Source organism: Aricia agestis, chromosome 7, assembly GCF_905147365.1.
Source record: "Aricia agestis chromosome 7, ilAriAges1.1, whole genome shotgun sequence".
Taxonomy (NCBI): Eukaryota; Metazoa; Arthropoda; class Insecta; order Lepidoptera; family Lycaenidae; genus Aricia; species Aricia agestis.
In genome coordinates, this window is record NC_056412.1 from 955,590 (window position 1) to 974,270 (window position 18,681).

General features: G+C 36.4%; 1 protein-coding gene across 2 annotated transcripts in view; it reads right to left on the reverse strand.

Annotated features, from left to right (window-relative positions):
• The window catches only part of LOC121729149 (hemicentin-1-like), a 226,260-nt gene that overhangs the window by 27,086 nt on the left and 180,493 nt on the right, over nt 1-18,681 (reverse strand). For both annotated transcript variants that reach the window (XM_042117556.1, XM_042117555.1), the window contains exons 8-10: nt 11,461-11,605; nt 3,478-3,608; nt 547-709 (exon numbers count right to left, since the gene is read on the reverse strand). In XM_042117556.1, the coding sequence (XP_041973490.1) occupies nt 547-709; nt 3,478-3,608; nt 11,461-11,605 (439 nt within the window). The remainder of the gene's footprint in view (nt 1-546; nt 710-3,477; nt 3,609-11,460; nt 11,606-18,681) is intronic.

Here is an 18,681-nt window from a genome sequence, read left to right on the forward strand (position 1 = left end):
AACTGTGAAAGTAGGAGCGCTGTAAGACCTTTTTTTAACTTTTGTATGGGCAAGCGCCCAAGCATCCGAGTTTCCCCATACAAAAGTGAAAAAAAAAATTGGTCTTTTAGCGCTACTACTTTCACAGTGAACTCTCTACAAGAAACACATACACACCCTAAAGTATTATCACTTAGTTTTGTTACACCCTGTATATACTTAACAAGATCACGTCGTACATGTGTATTTTATAACAAGCACTTTGTTTTAAATACATTTTAAAGATTAATAAAATTACTTACTTCGTATTCGTAAACTTGAATTTCACATTTATTAAAGTACCTTTTCGTTTTACTACATTATAAATTATAATATATTATAAATCAAAATCATCAGATTACTAAAAATAAAAATGATGCTGTATATTTACAAATCAGTACAGATAAATTAAAAATGCAGAATGATACCTATGACGTAGATTTTAATGATTTTATGCACCTTTGGAAACGATAATCTCTTGAATCAAACACACATTTTTTTTTAATTAATATTCAAAAAAGTACTTACAAACAACCTGCATCCTCAGATCTTGTGACCTCCCATCGCCTTCTACGTTGGAGGCGGTACACGTGTACAGGCCGGCTTGATGCCGCGACACGTTGCGGAGAGCCAAGTTGCTGTTGCCAGTTAGAATGACGCCGGCGGCTGTGTTGTGTTGTAAAAGGACACCCTGTTGATAATATTATAATGGATCTTAGGGACCATCCATAAAGTACGTCACACGATTTTCATAATTTTCAGACCCCTCTCCCCCCTCGTCACAGATGGTCACATTTCTGAGAAAGTGTGTCAAAACAAATTTTGCAATTAAACATTAAAAAATTTAAACCACCTCAATATTTTTCCCTATTGATTTATTTTAAATGTAATGCCACAAAATTTACAACCCCTTCCTTGTCATACCAAGTCACACTTTGTCAACCCCTTTTAGGTGTGACATTATTTATGGATGAACCCTTAGTTGGTCTTTTTTTACTGGGCACTGGCCCACCATACATTTTTACTACTGCAACTCCTGTGTCGCCAGGACCGACAGTGGTAACCAACCACGAAAACCCTTTGATATTATGATCTCAGTGGTTCTCCACGGACAAGATAAATCTGTCTTGGGACCTGCGTCGTAATTAATCAGAAAAAAGGAGGAGATATCCAAGTTCCCTCCCCAAGCAAAGCGGGAGAGAGCCAAATTGTAACGACATTAATGTCCAAAAAAGAGGGGAAGCACCACGAAAAAAAATATTAAATTATATTTATATGCCTGTCTCTGTTGGTCTCATATACGAGTACCTCCGTCTTTTAAACCCTTCCCTACAAAAACCAGTCGTAAGGCTCATAAAGAAAAACAGATATTATAACCTGTCGCTACTTCTCTGCTTTGCTCAGCGTAGTAAAACCACAAAATACATAATATTATTAGGTAAAACCATAAATTTAATAGACCAAGCGGAATAGAGCAACAATTTCGAGCTGTCAAACGAAACCGAAATTGGTTTATATCTGTGTGTAAAAATATTATGTGTACGTATATACTTACACAAGCATGATTGAACATGAATTCTATGAGATTAAATTGTCAACGTGCTGATAAGTGCCGACTGGACGTCAGAAAAAAACTTCTGCTGTCATGTATCACGCGTCTCTTTTTACCACGCAGTGTTACTGATAAGACGTGATATTGACGTCTCGCTTGCTCAGGCCTTTGTTTCTCTATTCCGGGTATATTAACTTTATGGGTAATACTCATTTCTGCCGCGGGTCGCAACTCGCAAGTCAAGACCCGTACCACGAAACCGTTTTGAGACTCAAACAATCGAACGAGAAAGCCGCGTGCTGCTCTAACAAACTTAAAACGAAGTTGTTAGAGCAGGACGCGGCATTCTCGTTCGATTTTCGTGTTATTTAGCACAGATATAGAAAGAACCATGTAAAGGGACATAGACTACGTTTTATGGAAAAAATTACGGTTTCCGTGAAATTCCTAATTTACGCGGGCGAAGCCGCGCGGAACGTCTAGTTTAAGATAATAATATTATCACAAAACAGCCGCCCGTGTCTGTAACAGATATTTGACCAGAAAACTTTATAAGGACAATAATTATTATTATCTTTTTGTCTCGGAGAACAATAGCTCTAATTACTCAACGTCCCAGTTCTATTCTTAAGCAGATAATGTAGAGATCGTCTAGGTAGAGTATAAAAATGGACGCAACCTTATTATTTCAGCGTGGCAAATGAAATATTAATTATAGCGGTCCATTGTTCCGAAATGTGTGTGCTGAAAGTAGTATTAATAATACAATAATTATATTAATATAAGACTATTATAGATAATTTACTATAGTCTTTACACCACCTGTAATATGTCCGAAGAAATTGTGTGCTAGTTGTACTTTCTATTAAATAAGAGTATACATAATATTTGATATTTCATTATAATAATACTTAACTAGTATTAATTATTTGTTTGAGTATAATAAAAAAAATTCAATGAAACTAGATTAAGTCGAATAAATTCCTTGGTAAACGAGCAAATTCACCTGATGGAAACTTATATACCGTCGCCCATGGACACTTGCATCATTGGAAGATTTGCAAGTGCGTTGCCGGCCTTTTGATGGTTGAAAACCATCGGAGTAATCACGAAATACTAATTTAATACAAATTTTTAATGCTCGTGAAGGTCCAGGGAAGGTTTACCTTAGATGGAAAGTGATTAGAAACTATGAATGAATCGACATACTGACAGGTGAATTTTAAATAGTTAATGGAATCAAGCGTTACTTTGCGGAAATCCATAGTTTAAATTTAGTTTGTTATTATTTTTAGCAATATTCCGCGAAAACTGCTAATAATGCTTTCGCGGAATATTGCTAAAAATAATAACAAACTAAATTTAAAGGTGGATTTTAGTTATAAAATGACGGATTACATTTGTCAATCTGTCACTTTGTCTATTCTTCCGAAGAAAGAAACCGCTACTATGATGACCATGCTAAACCTACAGGTAATCTAGTAAATGTGGACAATTTTAAACGCAGGGTACATTTAAATTTGTCCACATTTACTAGATGACGATGATGACTATGATGTAGGTTTTATCGTAGCCATGTTAAAATATCGTTTTATAAAATTATTTTGCGACGTAATTATTTGAGTTGTATTTTCAAAACTAGCAGTTATACGTGTAGTTATATGCAAAAAATTCGACTTTTTTACTACCCTTTAATGTATAAATGTAATCAGTATAATATAATGTTCCGTGAGTGATGACTGCTAAATACCAAAAGTAACTAAGTATTGTGTAACTATTTTGTGAGAAAAAAACTGGCATCTAAACAGATCTAGTTTATATGCCAAGGGAACCTGTATGTTTTGTAAGTATGATCACAAAAAGCCAAACTTTTCCTTACTAAAAAGTAAATAATAAGGTAAACTTACATTGTGCTCCCACAGCACCTTGTAGGCGGGCGGGTTGGCGTCGACCTTACACTCGAAATACACGTCGTCCCCCTCCTCTATGTCGTTGGGGTTCATGTTGGCTCCGAGATGCATCGTCGCCGACGGTACGTCTGTTGAATTATTCATTAAATATCAAATAATATAAACTTCGCAATTTCCTCGTTGAAAATATTTGAACTTAATATTATATCTATGAATGCTTCACACCACGTCAGTGTACGTACCAGTAGCTCTACCATGAGTTTAAAGCCATAGTATTTTTCGATACTCGATACCGACAACGTAAATTTTTAGTATGGCAAATTTTACAGCGCTTCCAGCGGTCACTTGCGGAATTAAAATCGACATATTATTTACGCAGTCGGTATCGAGTATCGATAAATACTATAGCTTTAAGCTCATGTAGAGCTAATGAAGAACTTGTGTTACGTGTACCAGACAACGGAAATATATTTAACTAGATGACGCCCGCAATTCCGTTGCGCTAGAACTCGTTTGTCGCGCGGGAACTGTACCGGGACAAAATACTTTTCGTGCCGGAAAAATGTACGGTTGATGTCCTAGTATATCCTTTCCCGGGACTCAAAGTATCTCCATGCCAAAGCTAACAAAATCGGTCAACGATTTGTGCATGATGAGGTAACAGATAGACAGACAGACAGACAGACTTTTCGCATTTATAATATTGGTATGGTATGAATACTTTTATACTTCACATATTATATTTAAGTTTTATATTATATCATACACATTTAATACGCATCCATGACCCAGGAACATCGAAAACTTTTTTGTTGCGTCGGCGGGATTCAAACCCGCGACCCCCGGCTTTGAGTCGCCACATGCTCAACCATTGAGCCAAAGAGGTAATATTTTAGGTATTCAACGTTACTCGTTGAATACTTAAGTTTAATATTTTTAGTGCTCGTTTCGTCCTAATAAGTATAATATTAGATAAACTAATATTAGAGAATATCAGAGTAGTGTACTCGGCCACGATAGTAAGTATTTGGGATTATAAGTAGATTATAATATTATATTTCGATCCAGTAGCGTAATAATTACCAACAAATAATTATAATCAAAATTAATTTAGACTTATCAGAATGTAATGTAAAAAGTTTTACATAAATTTTACGTAAACAGAAAATATATTATGATAATTAATGATCTAATTTCATTTTTAACTATGATGATGCATTATATATATTTAGCCAGATGAAGCTATGTTTTTTCGGGATAAAAGTATCCCATGTCATTTCCTGGGACTCAAAGTATCTAAATGTCAAATTTCAACAAATTCGATTCAGTAGTTTAAGCGTGAAGAGGTCACACTTTCGCATAATTTATAATATTATTAGTAGAAGTATGGCTAATCTTGCGGTTTAGCAGCCAAACCGCGTTCGCTCCATATTATGAGACTACGAATAATCGCGATCGCTCGAGGCCGCGCGCGGCCTACGACAGCTGTCGTCGGCCGCTCGCGACAGTAGTCAGTGTATGAAAATGTATGGCACCGCTTCCGAGGCCCACGACAGACGCGCGCGGGCGACGACTGTCGTAAGCCGCGCGGGGCCGTGTCTTTCTTCTAATTCGGTTTAGAGATAGTTTGAGTCTTGAGAAAGGATACAGTGTACTTTCCCGGAATCCCGGAAAAATACGACTGTCGCGTGATAACCGAATTTCTGTCAGGCGCCATCTAGCAGATCATAACATAACTTTTTCGTTGAAAGTTTGTCCTTGATTCATGATCAGCAACATTTTAATTAAGAAAGAAATTATTGCTTGTTATTTTAGTCTGGGGTACGAAATGTGTTTCATGGGCATAAATCTGGCTTAGCGGCTGGCGACTGACAATTCTTTTCTTTGTCTTCCTTTTGGTTATAATCAAGTGTTCAGTTATTTTCGTTACAAATGAAGCAAGTCTTACATTTCCATTAAGCGTTCCTAAGCGTAATGTCCGTTATTTATTTTGGACTGTGACATAATATTTAATTTACTAGAACTTAAAAATAATAATCATAACCTATTGTAATTATTTTTAACCTACTTCCAAAAAGAAGGAGGTTATATTATGTTGTTGTGGTTATAATAAAAGGTTCGGACACTGGTATCGGGACACATTGTATACTGTATAGTGATATCGAATATTATGATTAAATAAATTGAAACCATTGATAACAATTTCATTGTATTTCTTTTGTGTGTATATCCTCGATATTATATAGCCTAGCGCCCCACCTGCCCTATTAACAGATGAAAAGGTCGATTGTTATTTATATAGAGAGGTTTAGTACAGCCCGATAAAAGTTTGAATGTGTTTTTGAAAACCATACCAAACCACCAAATCAAGGCAACCAAAGCGTTTCTATTGGTTCTCAAAAAACATTCCTCGCAAGTCGCAACACATCTCTGGTGGAAACGCAGCCTAATCTTGGATGGCGAAAATAATGACAGTTCAATGACAGTTTACAGCTGTACTTAACAGTCTGGATTTTAAGAAAAGAGTAGATATAGTAGGTATCTAACACATTTTACAATATAACAACAATAATTCATTTTTCCCTTATAACTTGAATAAACCTTGTGAGTTGTGAATACATAGATTATATAATTTTTGTGATTTCAAATCATTTTCCCGGCCTGCATTTATGCAAAAAAAAGTGTTCAAATTATTAGTTACCCACTTCATTCACTCATATCTTCTTTTGAAAGTTCAAACTGATACAAATAATATACAGACCCCATAATTTTTTAAACACGACCTAATTTTTGGTTTGTTTAGGGAGAGTGGAAAATTTGTATTATCATTTTGCTGAAAAAACTGTAATACCGGCCCTTGATAAATATTACGACTCTTCGTAAATGTAGCCCTTAATTGGCATTTGGCATGAATAGGCCTGCTCGACTGGACCTGGCCGATTTTCTGCGTATCATATTATGTAACACGTAATACGCTCTTAGAAAATCGGCGTTAAATAACGCTTATGTAGTATTTTGGCGAGTGAGTAAAGTATTGTAAGGGATGGGGATTGTAAAACCACGAACGCAGCTAGTCGCGACTATTTCCGAGTGTCTATAAGGCCGCCCATAGACTCTATGGGCGGCCTTCCCGTCGGGTTGCTAAGTCTGCCCGTTTATTGATGATATTTTTATAATAAACGTTTGTATTAATACTAATACGCGAAAGTGTGTATGTCTTTCTGTCTGTTAACTCTTCATGTCCAAACAGTTGAACCGATTTTGCTGAAATTAGATATGAAGATACTTTGAGATTAGATATGGAAATGGACGAAAATGTACGGTTCCCGCGCGAAAAGTAAATTTTGGCGTAACGGAGTTGCGCGCGTCATCTGATCATATCTAACAAAAGGGATAACAAAGTGTTTGCTTCACGTATTAATCTGATATCCAGTAATTCACCCCCCGTGTACAGAATGGGCCAACACTGGGAATAATGAGACGGCCTATCAGATCGTAATGCTGATATCTCGCTCGAATATCTTCACCACAAAAGGTGAGCAATTCCACTAATGACCCACCCCATTTGGCGCTATCACAGGAAAGACAAAGGAGTTGGTGCTCGCAAGAAGGGATAATTATTATCCTAAAACTATTGGCCTCAGTACTTCTTTCGATTAGGTTAAATAATGTTAATATGACTTAAGTAATAACGTAAAACTAAATTGAAAACTTCTAAAGTTTAGCTTAGCAAAAACATAAACATGATATTTAAAAAAAGTGAAAAAAATCAGTTGTTAACACAAAAGCGAAAACAGAATATTCCGAATGAATATCCAAAATTTTATAAAAACACGTTTCCACTGGTATTATTATAAACTATTATAATGTTCGTTACAGCAAAATATTAGAAGCGTTGGGAATTTGTCGTTACATTTTTAACATGATCTGCCTGAAAATAATTTAAAATCTGTTGCATAGCGATTTGCAAAGCTTTTATCTAACCTTTTTGCATGAAAATGTTAAAACAATTCCAAAAATTTACATATTATGCTACTCTGATAATCGTTTTTATCGATTGATGACGTTGCACCACGGAATTCTATAAAGATGGAAATATTGTATACAACATGCTTGGTGAGACATGTTCAATACTTAAGGAGAGTACTCGCTACTCGATTCTCATTATAATTACGTAAAAAATTAGGTGCTTCATTTTCGTCCGAATTTTCCTTTAAATAAATGAATCATACTATGCGGCCGGTGCGGCGGCGTGCGCCATCAAAGAAACACCGCGCCGCTACCCTTCCCGCGCGCGGTGTCCATGCGTTGGGTAAATAATTATTAAACTTAAAGCTACATTTACTCAGTGATCAATTGATATTTTTTATATTATTTTTTCATCTAATTTAATAGCCAAATATAACGTCCTCGAGTATTGAACATGTCTCACCAGTTACGCAGTATAGTGGTGGCTCTATTTCAGTAAGTAGAGACTAGAAAGACATAACTATATCGCTGATAGGTAGACATCAATTATAATCAACGGACAATCACGTTACGGACCTCCTAAGCAGTAAGCAGTCCGTTGAGATAACTGGAGGTACACGGAGACAATAATTTTTTGTTTATGAAATTGACATCTGACATCGACCTACTAAGCAGTCCGTTAAGACTTAAGACAGAGTAGACAGAACTAAGGAGTGTCTCGAGTTCAAACAAACCGGCGAATGTACGCGAGTTGAGCGCGAGTACCACTTGACCAATCGTGCTATTCCAGCGGAATGACAGCGAAGATTTTGAGCATGGTGATTGTTAAATTCGGCACCGCTAAGCTCCGCTCCGCTTCAGTGGAAACGCAGCCTTAGTACGGCACGCGCCGGCCGATATGACATACTACGCCAAACGTATAAATTTCGAGATCTCTTCCGAGTTGCCCTACTCGTTAGTTCTGTTTTATCTGGTTAAGATTACTTGAGGCACACGGAGTCAATTTTTTGTTTATAAAATTGACATTTAACAACTGTCTCAATAGCTTTATTCACACTGTGCCTTTTTCTGTTCGTCAAGGGCATGCGTTATAGCGCAGTCAACAGCGATCGTGAGGCATGCCCGCGACGCATGCCCTCTGACCGTATCCAAAACTTCAAAAATGACAATATTGGCGTTGCGTTTCTTGATGCATTTAATTATTGAATGCGCTAATATGAAAGTTGATGACGAAAATTGAAGATGAAAGTGCACAATGTGGATATAGCTATCCGCTATGACTGTGCCGTTGCGTCTTATGCCTTGATTACACTTACAGACAATTTTAGTGACCGAAAACAAACTAAGCATACCGAGTGCTCGGCCGAGTGCAATGTGCTACACATTGCCCTACTGGGCAGTTGTAATCAAGGACTCAGCGTCACAACGATTCTAAGTTACCTTATGGTGACTTTCCGATCTTTACCGCAAGAGACTGTGATAGAAAAAAATTCAAATAAAATTCCACTTTGTGACATAGGCAATAATTTTGCCCCATGCATCTACGAAGTAGCGGCGGCTTAGGTCGCTAGACCAATATCAGTAGAAAATGATACCTACAGCCTAGTTAATAGGCTATAGGCTAATAGGCCATGAAAAGCATTGTTTTTATCTCACTGTTTCGACATTACCGACGCGACACTCAAAGTACAAAGCGAGTGTTATCTTAAACACTCGCTTTGTACTTTGAGCCCCCTCTCCCCTAGGGCCACATGCCATTCGGCATATTTATCACAGCTTTTCTGGGAGGCCGTAATATTACTCCATCGACCCTGTCCATTTGCGAAGAAGCTATATCCCCAAGGTAATGGTTATGGCAATCATCAGAAATGTACCAATATGTTTCTTTACTTCGAACCTCGTCAAAAATTTCTCCGTTTCAGTCCATGATGCTCTTGTTTTACTATTTAAAATTTTTAAGAGTGACAGACAAGACATAAGGTCTTATTTGAAGTTCTTGAATCTAGCTCTTAGAATTATACTATACTATAACTATCAAATGACTTTAATGTATGTTTTTGACTTTACTGTTATAATATTATGTTAAAATATGTAATAAGATCTTTTCAAATAAGACGTAATTACTTAAGGCACGTTGCATGTTAATTAGAATAAGATTGAGGTAAAGAAAATGTTCTGAAATTACTTAGATAATATTTCCACGCCAATGAGGCATAAATTTTGATACCATACATAAATATTAAGAACCATTGTTAAACAAATTTCCTGGAAATAAATATTATTCTATTCTATTCTATTCTATAATATAGTTAACGCAATAATTATTTTTATAAATTGTAAGGTTATACCATTTTTACCGACCTGACTATTCATTCCATTAGTCATAATATGATTTATATTAGATTATAGGAATGAGGAACTAAACCAATTAAAAGTTGCCAACACTACAGGATTACGTACAATCCGTATTAGAGAATTGTCACCATTTCGCTTGGTTAAACTTTATAACACACTTATTACTATCAATTTTGTAGCGAGAATAAAAACTTGCTTTGAAAATGTATAACTATTTCAACATTTAAAGTTTTTTTGGGAATTTTTAGTACAAATATTATATGATACTATATTAACTAAATTTATTATTATTATTAACTAAATTTATTAATATCGCCTAAAATTTTAAATAATTTTACTTATATGACCTTGTTTTAAAATTGTGTTTATATTTTCTAACTTTATTTCATCTAAACTGCTCTTAGTTAAGATTTAAATGTATTGTCATAGTTTTAAGTTATTTTTTATTATGTTATTTAGTTTGTTATCACAGTAATAATAATTTGCATGAAATTTTATTTAATTTATAATCATATTTAACGATTTAATTGTGTTTAGTTATAAAATCAATTTTTTTATTGTATATTTTGTAGAGCTATATTCGTGAATGCTGTGTCGCCTGTTAAGGTACATGCATCGGTACAAATTAGGTAATATTATTGTGTCAAGGTTTTTATGTATGTACTGTTTGGTGTCCTTAATTTAAATAAATAAATAAATGATACTAAAAATCCCGAAAAATAATAACATTTTCAGTTACAGTAGGAACTGAAGGAGCATATTTTATTCGAAAGTTTGTAATTCCTATAAAAGCTCTCGCACTCAAAGATCTTATTCTTGAAACAGATAATATTATTTCATTTCACGATGCTCCTAAAAACCATCCATCGGTCGATGACGGTTTTGATTTAAGTTTGATCTTGACCCGTACTTCCAAATAAGCTCGACTCAAAATCATAATCGCGTTAACCAAAACATGTTACAATCTGACGAGGATCTTGGTGAGCCGTCACGCGGTAATGCTTGTCGGGGTATAAAAAATTCGGCAGCAACTATAATATTGTGTTCGGCCGGGTGATTCACGATTCCCGTTCAAGAGTCAGGGTGCCATCGAAATTCTCATATAAACGTACTACCAAGATCATTTCCCATACGAGAATATCCATACTAATATTATAAATGCGAAAGTGTGTCTGTCTGTCTGTCTGTCTGTTACCTCTTCACGCTTAAAGCACTGAATAGATTTTGCCGAAATTTGGCATGGAGATACCTTGAGTCCTAGGAAAGGACATAGGATAGTTTTTATCCCGGAAAAATGTACGGCTCCGTCGCGAGAAACAAATTTAGGCGCAACGGAGTTGCGGGCGTCCTCTAGTTTACCACATTTGAGTTATTATTCAGCTTAAGATAATAATTACCTAGGTTCCTGTACAAAGATTCACTGCAAAATATTTACATACTAAAAATATGAACGATTTTAATTTGGTATGTATTTATTGTATTATTGTATATGCCAATAAACACTCAATAATAATTAATAACTTACAAAATATGTATTGTGAGTTATTATTGAGTGTATATTGGCTGTCCAAATCGAATGATTGTAAAACAGGCCTTAGGACGCGATAAAGTCAAAGTAAGTGTCTATTTTAAATTATTCAAACGTAAAATACTTACAAAACACATTCAGCGGCAGTCGGGTTTCTATAATAGCGGATCGGTTGAATCTGTCGTGTTGTGCTCTACACGTGAGCACGTGTCCATTGTTTTCCTTCATAGGTGTAAACTGCAACATCGACTGAGTTTCGTTTCGTTCGACGTCCTGAAAATAAATGTAAATTTTAGTTTGTACGAATTTTGTTTTGTCTTGTTCAAGATTTTAACGATGGCTCAGTTTACTACAGCGACAATATTCAAAGAATTGAGCAGAGTTCAGAATTCTTTGGATCAGATTTGGAACGTTTATGTTATTAACTAGAATTATGATACTGTCAGCCGAAACATTAACGTATACATAAAAATATATAAGACGTTCATTAGTTTAATAGCTGTTAAGGTTATTAATTGCCAGCGTTTATTTAAAAATTGTATGTACAGAAAAGTTCAGATTCATCATGACTATATTGTGAAAAATTACAAAATTTCATACATATTATTATAATATTATGTGCTAATGAAACGAACGTAGGATAAAAAATTTCATCAGAAACATAATGTTTACTTTTTTTATTGCAAAGGTGCCGGTTGGCAGCGGACGACATGAAGCAACCGCAGACGACGTGTCGTCGCGACACTACTGGTTTGTATGTATTTCTATGAAATACCCTGCGCAGCCAGCGACACGAAGCTAGCGACACATAGAAATACATAGAAATGACTTGTCGCGATGACACCATGTCTCTGAGCTTTGTCCACACTGTGCCTTTTTTTGTTCATCAAGGGCATGTGTTATAGCGCAGTCAACATCGCACGTGAGGCATGCCCGCGACGCTACGACACTTTTCTTTCTAACGCGGGTGGATTTTGACGCATTCAATTATTGAATATGCCAAACGAAAGTTGAATAAAAAGGTGAAGATGAAGATGAAATTGCATAGTGTGGACATCTATACGTGGGAGAGCCATGCTTCGGCACGAATGGGCCGGCTCGACCGGATAAATACCACGTTCTCACAGAAAACCGGCGTGAAACAGCGCTTGCGCTGTGTTTCGCCGAGTGAGTGAGTTTACCGGACGCCCAATCCCCTAACCCCTACCCTATTCCCTTCCCTACCCTCAACTATTCCCTTCCCTACCCTCCCGTATTACCCTATTCCCTCTTAAAAGGTCGGCAACCCACTTGCAGCTCTTCTGATGCTGCGAGTGTCCATGGGCGATGGAAGTTGCTTTCCATCAGGTGACCCGTTTGCTCGTTTGCCCCCTTATTTCATAAAAAAAAAAATAGCTTTTTAGCTCCGTGCGTTGTCAGCTGCAGTGCATGTAGGCGGCTTCCAACTTGTACCTTTATAGTTTGGGTTAATAGATGTAATATAACAAAGGTAAACACAATTTTTCACCTCAAGTCCAAACAGGGTATCGAGGCACAAAAATTAATACAAATTGTTAGTATTCGTACAAAAATTTTAACTTTATATTATCCATTATAACAGAAGTAAAACTTATTACTCTAATAGTAGATAACTGTAAAACCTTCTTCATACGAAAACTTTTTAGAACCTTTTGGGTGTATTAAATTCGCGCTCAAATGGCCACAACTTATTGAAATGCCACGAACGAACGCCTTTTACGTAATAAAACTGCTTATATTAGGCTTATACCACAGACATAGATCAAGATAGATACCGCATGTGTATGTACTTAGCGTGCCATATCGCGTTCCCAAACGACGAGCAATATGGTCGTCTGTCGAAAGTATCTTCTTTAGTCTGCTGTCGGAATTGGACGTCAATCGGTATATTTTTCAAAATGCCTTAATGCCTAATTGTACCGTATTGAGCTGTAGAAATTCGAATAGAAACGTTGGCCTAGAATCTAGATAATAGACACAATATCTTATCATCGGTACCGCCAACGAGCGACCGAACGTTAAAACGAGCGTGCCACTTTTTTTCTAAAGTGGCACGATCGTTTTCATACAAATGGAGGGACATGCGGTATCCATTTTGATTTATTTGTCTGTGGCTTATACATACTATTATGTAGTTTCTTGCCTTAAGTATTTTCTCGAGGTTTATTCTACGGAGGCAAACTTATTTTCTTATATTCTTTTTGTATTTACCTATTATTCTCATTCATAATTAAAACTCATTAATAATTTACCTTTAACGTGAATTTCTGTGCAAACATTAAAATATTATGTAAACATTTATAATGTAGGAATATTATGCGTCGCAATAAAATAATTTTATTTTGGACTTTATCTTTTACACGTACGGACCGTCGATTTTTAGCCCTCGTTCGGGTCAATATAATATGGAATGTACCGCAAATCTTTTAGAGATTCATGTTTTAAAAACTAATCGTATAAACCTACGTATAAATGCACCGGTAAACTGCTTAACAGGAAGAAACAATTCAGTTATTGGAATAGTGGTAACATTTTACTGATTCGACATTGGTATACACAGACAAGCGGCAAGCGATTATCGTAAACGCTACCGCTAACGTCACAAAATGTATGGGATTTGACAATAGTATTCGCTAGCGAAGCGATGACTTATGTCAAATCGCATGCATTTGTGGCGTTAGCGTTAGCGTTTACGATAATCGCATGCCGCTTGTCTAGGGGGGCAGGTATACACTTATATACAGTAGGTTAATAACGTACAATTTTTGTGAAAAATCAATGTGGATTTAACCTACTAAAGGATTCTAATGAAATTAGATGCCACGATAGTTATCCTGTTTTAAAACAGGCATCGATTTAAACACAAGGAAAGCTATGTTAAGTTTTTGCCTTTCCTGAATTCAGAATACGCCAAGAGCAACATTCATACCAATATTATACATACGAAAATATCCGTTTTTAAGGGTTCCGTACCCAAAGGGTAAAAACAGGACCCTATTACTAAGACTTCGATGTCTGTCCGTCTGTCTGTCTCCAGGCATAGTATTTTGATATCGTTGTCTCCAGGCTGTAACTCAAGAACGGTAATAGATAGATAGTTGAAATTTCCACAGATTATGTATTTCTGTTGCCGCTATAACAACAAATACCAAAAACAAAATAAATTTATATATAGAAGCAAATTACCCTTTTGACTACTTATATAATACTAGCTGTTGCCCGCGACTTCGTCCGCGTGGACTTCAGTTTATAGCGCGCGGTGTCAACAAAATTGGTGTCAAAATCTTTTTAAAACCCTGGTACTCCTTAAATCAAAATACTCAAGACAGCCGTGTAGTGTGCACATAATATGATATTTTTTTACTTAATTAAACTTTTTTATACCAAATTTTAAAGCTTATTTAGCGTTACACAACTTAGCTGCATAATGCATTACACAACCTTAGCTTTGCCCAATGCCCATAAACTATTTAGTATTTATTATTGGTAGACTGTTTCTGATATCTATGTTGGTAGGTGAGTTATTTAATAACATGTATAACAATCGAAAGAACCGCAAATATTAACTCAACATGGTACCACCTCTTATAGAAATACATATGAGCAAGCGATAGCGCGATCTAGGCGACTCTTGGCGCCATCTGTTCCAGTTTTTGGAACTAACTTAATTTGAACAAATTTACGCATAAACACCCCCTTACAACCCCTTTTTCCAGTAAGAAGTAGCCTATGTCCTTTCTCAGGCTTTAGACTATCTGTGTACAAAATTTCATTACAATCGGTTCAGTAGTTTTGGCGCTGTTGTTTTTGAATTTGATATCTAAGTTGGTAGGTGAGGTATTAGTTAATAACGTGTACTTACAACAATCGAAGAATCGAAAAACGGATTTTAACATGGTACCACCTCTTATAGAAATACGCATGAGCAAGCAATAGCGCGATCTAAGGGACTCTTGGCGCCATCTATTTTGAGTTTTTGGAACTAACTTAATTTGACCAAATTTACGCATTTTCAACCCCTTACAACCCCTTTTTCCAGTTAAAAAGTAGCCTATGTCCTATCTCAGGCTTTAGACTATCTGTGTACAAAATTTCATTACAATCGGTTCAGTAGTTTTGGCGTGAAAGCGAGACAGACAGACAGACAGACAGAGATACTTTCGCATTTATAATATTAGTATAGAAGTATAGATTATCTGTGAATAAAATATGATCTTGATTCTTGATTAAATATTTAAGGGTTGCTCCCAGACAACAAAATATGTATTATTTTTTTTAACATTTTTTGCTCGGTATCGATGATGACAATAGGTAGCCACCTAAAATGTTCACAAAATACTCAGTTTTATATTTCATACTTTAATAATTAATACTTAATAAAATTCATAATTTAAAGTTAATAATTAAGGGGGCTTCCATACAAAAAAAAAGATTTTTTTCCTATTTTTGCTCTATAGTGGTACGGAACCCTTCGTGCGCGAGTCCAACTCGCACTTGGCAGATTTTTTAAATAATATGTAAATTTCGTATTATTTTAAGATTGCAAAATTTACAAACTTTTAAAGGATACAGTTTTAGTGTCATGAAAACTTAGACTCCCCGGAAAAGACAAATAACAGTTATATTATCGGAAAAATCTTATATAATACAATACCTAGGTAACACTGAAAATGTTTAGAAAATGAAAAACGGCTTAATGTAGAAAGTTGCCAATGCTTTTATTGTTTTTAGAAGTAATCTCCGTTCCTCTCTACACATCGTCACATTCGATGGAACCACCGAAAAAGCAGTGGATCCAGTCTTCCTTAGGGGTCTCTTCTGTGGCATTTTCGTACGCTTTCATCGCATCTTCAGGGCTCGTAAAGCGAGTACCTCGAATTATATCTTTATTTCTTGGGAATAAATTAAAGCCGCAGGGCGCCAGGCCAGGACTATATGGCGTATGACTCAATATCTCAACACGTGCCATAGTCAAATATTCAACAGTCCGTCTCGCGGAGTGCGCTGAAGCATTGTTGTGGTGAAGGAGTGTCCTGCTTCGAGGGCGCTGCTGTCGAAATTTTTCCAAGACGACAGGCACACAGCGATTGATATACCATTCTGCAGTAACTGTCCTTTCATCTTCTAGCACAACTGTCGCAAAATTACATTTCCGACCAAAGAATAAGGCATCATCTTTTTGCCTCGACTTCTTCCTTTCTTTACCTTAGTTGGCCAAACCTCGAAAGGAAACACCCCTTGAGTTGATTGTCTTTTGGTTTCGGGTTCGTAGCAATATATCCAGCTTTCATCACCTGTGAGGTTGTCAAATACAGCATTTGAGTCACCGCCGATAAACTTATCTAACATTTGGCGACACCAGTCCATGCGAAGGCGTTTCTGGTCGTCGATTGAAGTATGGGGAATGCATCTGGTACAAAGCTTCCTGACGCCTAAATGTTCATATAATATTTGTTAAACTTGACTTATAGCAATGCCTAGGCTTGCCCGTATCTGCTGGTAGGTCACTCTTTTATCTCCCTCTATCATGCGTCGCACAACACTAATGTTAACTTCAGTAGTCGCTGTTAAAGGACGTCCCTCACGCGGATCATCACTGAGATTGCTACGTCCACGTTTAAACTAGTTAAACCAATTGTAAATAGTGACACGAGATGGGGCTTTATTATGAAATGGTAATAACAGCCTATCAAAGCTTTGTTATTGAGTAAGCCCACAACGAAAGTCATAAAAATCATTAACTGAAAAATTTCTCACGTTAAGTTAATTTTCACGTGTAACAAGAGTTTTAGATTTGCTGCCAATTCACCAAAACAAATGACAAATAAATGTAATATACCAGATTATATTACCAAAGAGTTCTAAAATTGTAATTTTAAAAAAGTTTTCATTAGTAATGTTTCTAACTAGCTAGTTCTAAACACTTTCAGTGTGACCCACGTATAATATAGTGAAATGTAAATCGATAAACTAATATAGCTACGCGATCGAAGATGCGAGCAATACCTTTTATCATTTCGGGTATATAACAGTGAACAATAAGCTGGCGATTATTTACACACTATATGACGCCCGCAACTCCGTTGCGCCAAAATTCGTTTATCGCGCCGGAACCGTACATTTTTCCGGGATAAAAGCTATACAAAGTCCTTTCCCGGGACTCAAAGTATATCCATGCCAAAATCGGTTTCGGGGTTTGGGCGTGAAGAGACAGACAGACACACATTCGCATTTATAATATTAGTATGGAAGTATGGAAATGGATATGGATAGACATCTTAATTATTGCCTTTATTACGGTTCAGCGAACAACACAAAACCCTGCCCTTATCCTTGACACACATACCGTTATTATTTAAAAGGGCCTTCGCCCCGACTAATTAAAGAACATAAAATAACATCGGACGCAATAATACGACGTTTCAATAAATCCATATTGATATTTGTGCAAAAGCAATATAAGATATTAATTACTTTTGATCTCGGTGAAACGAGAATATTATTACGTGTGGTTGTGTGTAATATTATACAACTTTATAACCATCGATACGAATATCTGGCTCAGGGATAATCGAAAAGACTTATATTACAGGTAGGTAAGTATAATTAAAGGAGAATAAAAAAAATGCAAAGCATTCAAAGCAGCAAAAAGCGAAACCGCGAACTTCGGATCCGCAGCCAATCAAATTATTTATTTTACATTGATTTAGTACAGTACTCCCAAATTAATAATGCGCATGGAAATCTTCGCTCATTGTCGTAATCACGAAAACACACGAATCTATGAAACGTAAGAGCCCCAAACAATGCACTTGTATTTTTTACCTTGTTCAAAGGAAATAAATGTGAATATCTAGCCGGTGGCTGTCCGATGTCACCGGTCCGTCAATAAGTGCTATAACTCACCGGGAAGCCATCGCGGCGTCACCGTGGTCCGTCCAACCATCCAAGCAACGTCAGGCGCCTCTACGTCGCTGCAAAGCGCTGTTTTTCTTAAAGTTAAGTTTAAAAACTTGCAGCGACATCTTCCGGCGCTCGGGAAATACAGCCGTTGCCGAAAAATGACGAAAATTTCTATGCGCATTATCACTTTGGGAGTACTGGGAGACATACATATTCTATGTACACTGTACATAGTACGACAGTATATATTATGTCTATGGTACATAGAATATGTATGTCCATCTCTTACATCTTTCCCACTCTTGCTTCCAAAGTCTGTGGGTGATCATTCACTCGCGGATTTGGACGCTGATAGTTTTGAAAGGTTCAGGGGGTTTAGCCAAGATGTTTTATTTATTTCCTCCTCAGAGAATCGCCGATCAAAAATG